The sequence below is a fragment of the Pistacia vera genome, unplaced genomic scaffold, assembly GCF_008641045.1.
Source record: "Pistacia vera cultivar Batoury unplaced genomic scaffold, PisVer_v2 Contig953, whole genome shotgun sequence".
NCBI classification, from domain to species: Eukaryota; Viridiplantae; Streptophyta; class Magnoliopsida; order Sapindales; family Anacardiaceae; genus Pistacia; species Pistacia vera.
The window spans coordinates 38831-46698 of record NW_022196838.1 but is presented as its reverse complement, the minus strand read 5'-3'; the positions used below and the strand labels follow the sequence as shown (position 1 = coordinate 46698).

Genomic DNA, 7868 nt, shown 5'->3' with positions numbered 1-7868 from the left:
ATTTTTTACGTAATATATTTAAAAGTCTTNATAACATTTCTTATTAGTTTATGTGGGATATTAAGAAAATAAAATTAGAAGTTAGAAATTTATATTCCGGAACTTAGCATGATTAGGAAAATAACACTTTATGGTAGGACAATTATGTCAATATTGGTAAATCTCAAAATGACATGAATTCTGAAAGAATAAATCTAACCAATGTTCATTCCATCGAAAGATTGTTATGTCAATCCCATGACCAAACTTTAGATTCTTAACATGGGTCCATTCCATATATATTATGCCCTCGGTTTGCTGTCAGGCTATTATCGAATTTGGGTGGACGGTCCTGATTTTTTTGGCCCAATTTCACACCACTTAGTTGAATCATTCATCCCGAAAGTGAAATTCCATCAATCAACCCACACTACAAATCAAACACATTTTGATTTGGGTACTTATTAATCATTGATTTAGAATTTGTTTAATATAATATAACTTCGTAATTTAAAATATCTAATATGGGTATTTTTGTCAATAACTTATAAAATCTAGCTTTTTTAAAAACTACCTGAAGTTACTTTTCAAATTGGTTTATACACGTGATGATATTATAAATAGCTTGACACTTTAATCAATTTTAAAAGTTATTTATCCGGAACATATTAGTATTGTGCAATGTGCGTTCGAAGTTTTTTCTTTATTTTTTTTAAATTGATAAAATTAGGTACATAATTTTAAAGGTAGGGAATAAAACCAAGGGATTTGTCATCTTTATAGAAAAATAAATCAAAAAATGAAAAGAGAAAAAAAACAACGGAACAAAGGAAAAGCAAGATGAGAATGAGAGATATATTCGGCCACGAAATGCGTCTAAGTTACGCCGTTTTGATGGCTCATCCGAATAATGAACATGTCAGCTCCAACTCTAATTTAAAATTTAAAAGTTAAATCTGTAGCCCTTCCAAGAGAGACATTTTATTGGAATAGTTGAGTAGATGATAAGGCTTATTTCCTGAGACGGATGTCATTTTCATTTACCTCCGTTGGCCAAAAATTTTCTCCATATCAAGAATTTTTCATTTTAATTAATTTAATAATGTACCAAATTCTGATAACCCACCTCTTATATTAATAATTAATTTAACTTAAAATTTGTAATTACAATGTAATTATTCCCTGCCTAAATGGTTTAAGATTTTTGAAAGTATGTGTGTTTGTTTTATTATTTTTTATTTTATTGTCAAAATACATATTTATTTAATTATTTAAAAAATATTATTCTATTTATTTAATTATTTTTAAAATCTTTAAGTTTATTAATTTAATTAAATATCTTGAAAAAAAAAAAAAAGTATTTTAAAAATTTCCCTAAATTAATGGCAAATGTTCGGTGACACTAAATATGATTGTTAATTTGTTATGGTAATTAATGAAGGGTCATGTTCGCTTCGTGTACCACACTTTTAATGAGGAAAAGGGGGCCCACCTCAACAGACTCTATAATTTTATTGTAATTAAATATTTGTATTGATGAATGATGATGTGGACGTGTTGTGAAACTGCCAACTTTCAGAAGGTGAAGCAACGAATTTCACTTTCAATATTCTCTAATCTTTATTGCTCTTTGCCTTTTTCTTTTTTAAAAGTTAATTTCGTAGACTTTCCAAATTCATATCCTTACCCAAATAACATTTATAAATTACCTTTTTTTTTTAATTTTTTTTTTTCAGGTGTCCAAACTAATTTATATGTGTCTCAACTAATTTCTTTGAATCTCTAAAGTTAATATACCCTTTATTTGTAGATCGTACAGATTCAAACTCAAAATTTTTTACATAATATATTTAAGAGTCTTAAACAAACCATAAAAAATTATATAATAGAACATTAGTCATCCAATTATAGAACATTATATAAATAGATAAGGGATATTATTATGAATGGTAAAATATTATTTAAATATTTAAATATTTATATACTCAATTAGCTTAATTTTTCCACAAAAAATAATTATTATTTTTGAAAAAAAAATTGATATCCAATTTCATGGCTAAGTTTGAAGGCTCCAACTAAGGTTTGATAAAATAAATTGACTAATTATACTTCACTACAGAAACGGATCAAGATTAAGAACATTGTCATAAATTAAGATTAAGATTAAGATACATAACAGAAACGGATGAGTATAAAACTCAACTTGGCAGATGACTATTTTTATGTTTAACCTTTGACTAATTATAATTTAACAGCATTTAGACATTTTCTTTTTATTTATTTATCTCTCTAATTATTTATTATTATTTTTATACCACCACCACCACAAGCTTTCTATCACAGCGCTGCTTCTATATATAATCGCACTGTCTTCTTCGCAAAACTCACATGCGTTTCTTCCTCCATTTCGTTTCTCACTTCCTTCTGTTTACTTCCAAATAGTGTGAATGGGTGCCACAATTCTGCCAGATCTCGGAACCGAGATTCTGATTCCGCTTTGTGCGATAATTGGAATCGGCTTCTCTTTGTTTCAGTGGGTGATCGTTTCAAAAGTCCAGTTATCTCCTTCCAGAGCCTCCTCCACGTCATCGCCTAACAGTGGAGCCGGAGCCGCTAACAAAAATGGCTACTCCGACTATCTCATCGAAGAAGAGGAAGGCATTAATGACCATAACGTCGTCCTTAAATGTGCCGAAATCCAAAGCGCCATTTCTGAAGGTACATCGTTTTCTTAAAGTTTTTGACTTTTTGTTTTAACGTTTAAAACTTTAACACTGAACACATTTTACGTGAATTAGAGCTAGATCTTTTCATGTTAGGAAACATTCGTCTCTTGAATTGGTGTCAAAGCTCACAAGAAGACGAGGAATGAGTCGTTCTAGATGAAATATATTTATATTTATTAATTTTGATCGGTGGATATATTTTTTGGGGGGAAAGGGTTGCTTAGAGTTAGAGCATGTGTAAGGTGGCTTCATTATTATTATAAGTTTTGTGTAAATGTTTTTGAGAACAACTGGTGGCTGATCCTGAAATCCGGGACCACAAGTTTTATTAATATATTTTGTGATCAACATTGATTTTGTTTGCTGTAAAATTGACGGTATTGTTGAGATCTAGTGCTTGTATTATATAATTTATATCTGGTCCACTATGATTTTTGAAATCTAGCACATTGGTGTGCAGAATAATAATAACAGAAGGAACTTTGTATTGTTGTCTGGTTTGATGTTTTAATATGATGCTGGATGGCTTCATTGAAATTATACTTTATCTGGTAACTAGTGTTATTTTATTAAAGGAATATCGTCGAAAATTTCAAAACTTAATCGATCTAAGCCTTTTTTTGACTGACCAGTGGTTTTTTTCTCTGTTCCCTCGTTTTCAATATTGCTTCGTGTCTGAAATTGAAATCATCAGATGTGAGGATGTCAGCAATGAATAGACTTTGTGTTGGTTTTGTGAGAAGCATGAAAATGAATGATACAATAAGGATCATTTGATGACCCTGTTTTCCGAGGATATATATATATTGGACACGATACTTAATTTTGAGTATTTTTTTCGGAGGCCACATGTGCAAGATGATTTGCGTTGGGGAATTTGGAGTTTGCAAGATATGAGTTGCATGAAGGAAACTATGATTTTTAGATCAAATTATTGAAAGTAAATATATAATAATTAAATCCAAATCTTTTCTTCGTTCTATTTTATTTTAGGCTAAGAACATCTTCTACATGTGCAAATTATTAATTTGGGTTATTTTTTATTGTTTTATTTCCTTTGTGCCCATATAATTTTGCTTAGAATTCACATTTGTGTTGAATAAAATATTTTTTACAATATCAAGTAAGTACCTATTTTTATATATTCAGAAAAAAAAAAAAAGTAGACCAATTTTACCAGGAAAAAATTATTGAAAGAGTTAAGTAGTATAATACATGAAATTCTATAAAGTTTGTATTTATACTGGTGTCAATTGTCAAGTAATTAGTAGAAGCACCATATAAAATGCAACAGAGACAATCAAATGCAATGCATATGGAAATAATAGTGTGTACAGATATAAACATTCTGATGATGGTTATTGAAATTTTTTTTTTTGGTTGCATTATGTTATTTATCAATTTTTTTCTTGCATGCTACACAAATAATATCTTACTAAGTTTGTCAGTGGAAAGACCTTTCAGTTTACTAACCTTCGGTTGTATTGATGTTACAGGGGCAACCTCATTCCTTTTCACTGAATATCAGTATGTTGGTGTTTTCATGGTTGTGTTTGCAATCTTGATTTTCGTTTTCCTTGGTTCTGTTGAGGGTTTCAGCACAAAGAGCCAGCCTTGCACATATGATCCATTCAAGATGTGTAAACCTGCTCTTGCTACTGCTGCCTTCAGCACTATATCTTTCTTGCTAGGTGCTGTAACTTCAGTGGTTTCTGGCTTCCTTGGGATGAAAATTGCTACCTATGCTAATGCAAGAACCACCCTGGAGGCAAGGAAGGGAGTTGGGAAGGCTTTTATCACTGCATTTAGATCTGGTGCTGTTATGGGTTTTCTCCTTGCTGCAAATGGTCTTTTGGTGCTTTTCATTACCATTAACCTATTCAAGCTATACTATGGTGATGACTGGGCTGGCCTTTTTGAGGCTATAACTGGTTATGGCCTTGGAGGTTCCTCCATGGCTCTCTTTGGTAGAGTTGGTGGAGGTATCTACACTAAAGCTGCTGATGTTGGTGCTGATCTTGTTGGAAAGGTTGAGAGGAACATTCCTGAGGATGATCCGAGAAATCCAGCTGTAAGGAGCACCTCTGTTTTAAGATACAATTTTGTGTTGTACAATGTTAAGATATTATGTTATGTCATATGATGGAGTGGTTTTCTTTGTAGACTTTTATTGATCTATATTTCATATTTGTATTTTTCAGGTGATTGCGGACAATGTTGGTGATAACGTCGGGGACATAGCTGGTATGGGATCGGATCTTTTTGGCTCATATGCCGAGTCATCTTGTGCTGCCCTAGTTGTTGCATCAATCTCTTCCTTTGGAATCAATCACGAGTTAACAGCAATGTTATATCCTCTCATTGTTAGTTCAGTGGGTATCATTGTTTGTTTGCTCACCACCTTATTTGCTACCACTAGTGCCTTTGAGATCAAGACTGTAAAAGAAATTGAGCCAGCCTTGAAGAGGCAACTCATCATCTCCACTGTTCTAATGACAGTTGGAATTGCAATTGTTAGTTGGATAGCTATTCCTTCCTCCTTCACCATCTTCAATTTTGGAACCCAGAAAGTTGTTAAAAACTGGTAACCTCTACAGTGCTTGTTCCTTTCTGTCGAGAATGGAGAAATATATACCTGTCATTAATATTTTTGATAGAAACCTAACAAACTTCTGATTTGTGAATTGTAACATGAAATTGTGGTTGCAGGCAACTGTTTTTATGTGTTGCTGTTGGTCTCTGGGCTGGGCTTATTATTGGGTTTGTAACTGAGTACTATACAAGCAATGCATACAGGTAAAAAGTTTTTGTTGCAGTTAATTTTCCTATTTTTTATATCTTAATAATCATTCATTAACTGTGGTCTATGTTGCAGCCCTGTGCAAGATGTTGCTGATTCCTGCCGAACTGGAGCTGCTACTAATGTTATTTTCGGCCTTGCGTTAGGCTATAAATCTTGTATTATTCCTATTTTTGCTATCGCAATCAGCATTTTTGTTAGTTTCAGTTTTGCAGCGATGTATGGTATTGCTGTTGCGGCCCTTGGAATGCTGAGCACTATAGCTACTGGATTGGCTATTGATGCATATGGTCCTATCAGTGACAATGCTGGAGGCATAGCTGAGATGGCAGGCATGAGTCACAGAATCCGAGAAAGAACTGATGCTCTTGATGCTGCAGGAAATACCACTGCCGCTATTGGGAAGGTTTGAAAATTTCTTTCACTCAAATTGTTATCAGTTGATTTTTGATATATGGCAGCTGTTTTCCCATAACTTACCATATTAAAAAATGGAATCATTTCTTCAATTGAAACAGGCTAGATATGCTTGCCTAGTAGAAAATTTTCTGAAGTACTGATCTCAAAATGGGTATAAATTAATGTTGTCTGCCACTTATTTTTCTTCAAACATTCACTTAAGCATTATCAGCTGATTTTTGAGATCTGGCTCTGTTTTCCCCTGACTTACCATATTGAAAAATAGATTATTTTTCCAATTGAACAAACTAGATTTGCCTGCTTCCAAGGATATTCTTTGGATTACTAATCTCAAAATGGGTATAATTTAAGGTTCCCTGCCATTTCTTTTTCGTCAAACATATGGCTTTAGGAACAGAGAAAGACCCCTCAATGTGTTTTCATGGTTCTGAAGTTTGTTCTTGACTGATGTGATTTCTTTCCCAGTAAAAGCCCGAAGGCATCTGTAATACTAGTTGTAGTTATAAGAGTAAACTTCTCTATATTTCTGTGGCCTATTACTCTGGTAGAAAAAATAATAATAACACACGATCAGCTGCATTTAACAAGAAATTGTTGGAGCAATTAACACCAGATCATGTATTTGAGTCTAAAATGAAAAAGTAAAACACACATGTACACTTATACACCCCAATATAAAATTGCTGTATCAATAAATATTAGATCTTTATCCAAATGACCTAATATATGTTTTATGCTTGTGTCCAGGGATTTGCTATTGGTTCTGCAGCTCTTGTGTCTTTAGCCCTCTTTGGTGCCTTTGTGAGCCGTGCATCTATTTCAACAGTTGATGTTTTGACTCCAAAAGTTTTCATTGGTTTACTTGTTGGTGCTATGCTCCCTTACTGGTTCTCTGCCATGACAATGAAGAGCGTGGGAAGTGCAGCTCTAAAGATGGTTGAGGAAGTGCGCAGGCAATTCAATACCATCCCTGGTCTCATGGAGGGCACTACCAAACCAGATTATGCTACCTGTGTTAAGATTTCCACCGATGCATCCATCAAAGAGATGATCCCACCTGGTGCCCTTGTCATGCTCACACCCCTCATTGTTGGAATCTTCTTTGGTGTGGAAACTCTCTCTGGTGTTCTTGCTGGTTCTCTTGTCTCGGGTGTTCAGGTAAATGCTAAATAGTAACATGGTTCTCTCTGTATTTGGTGACAAGAATTTTATGTGCCTTTTTCATTATGTTTTTGCCTTCTACAGTGCAGTCTTAACCATTTTGTTTGGTGTAATTTACTCTATTAACTTGAACTTTAAATTTTGCTCTGATACTTTTACAGATTGCTATCTCTGCATCCAACACTGGTGGTGCCTGGGATAATGCCAAGAAGTACATTGAGGTATAAATATGACTTTACTTATTGTATATGCTTCAAAATCTTATTTTGTATTATTGCTTATGCTGTGATGACAGGCTGGTGCTTCGGAACATGCAAGAACTCTTGGTCCTAAAGGATCAGATCCACACAAGGCAGCTGTTATCGGAGATACAATCGGAGATCCTTTGAAGGACACATCTGGACCGTCTCTCAACATCCTAATCAAGCTAATGGCTGTTGAATCACTTGTCTTTGCTCCCTTTTTTGCCACACATGGTGGCCTGCTTTTCAAGCTATGGAACTAGAGAGCGTGACAAACAGCCGGAGATAGCCTACCCGCCCCTTGTTTCTACCAGATCTTTTTCTTTGTACTCTCCTTTGAATGTATATTAGTTTGTGGTTTATGTTGACCCTTGAAATTGTATCTGTTAAGGTTGAACCGGCCGAGAAAATTTTCCAATCAAGTGGTTGACATTTATGATAAAAATGATCCTAGTGAAGAGTTTGAACTGCGATGTTAAATATTTTCAGTAGTAACAACAGTTTATTTTCCATTTTCACTAATATGCTTTGCTTCTGTGA

General features: G+C 33.7%; 1 protein-coding gene across 1 annotated transcript; it reads left to right on the top strand.

Annotated features, from left to right (window-relative positions):
• The first annotated feature begins 2329 nt into the window (after window positions 1-2329).
• LOC116120967 (pyrophosphate-energized vacuolar membrane proton pump) lies at window positions 2330-7868 on the top strand. The gene is made up of 8 exons (XM_031406938.1): window positions 2330-2697; window positions 4202-4776; window positions 4907-5289; window positions 5415-5501; window positions 5581-5911; window positions 6673-7083; window positions 7248-7307; window positions 7382-7868. Exons 1-8 carry the CDS (start codon window positions 2427-2429, stop codon window positions 7589-7591), a joined length of 2328 nt encoding a protein of 775 aa, XP_031262798.1. The 5' UTR covers window positions 2330-2426; the 3' UTR covers window positions 7592-7868.

Bases quoted from the DNA above. Each gene is read 5' to 3' on its own strand.
- LOC116120967 (XM_031406938.1), top strand. From the start codon at position 2,427: ATGGGTGCCACAATTCTGCCAGATCTCGGAACCGAGATTCTGATTCCG. The intron at 4,777-4,906 runs GTAAGGAGCACC...TGTATTTTTCAG, and splicing joins ATGATCCGAGAAATCCAGCT to GTGATTGCGGACAATGTTGG. The intron at 7,308-7,381 runs GTATAAATATGA...CTGTGATGACAG, and splicing joins ATGCCAAGAAGTACATTGAG to GCTGGTGCTTCGGAACATGC.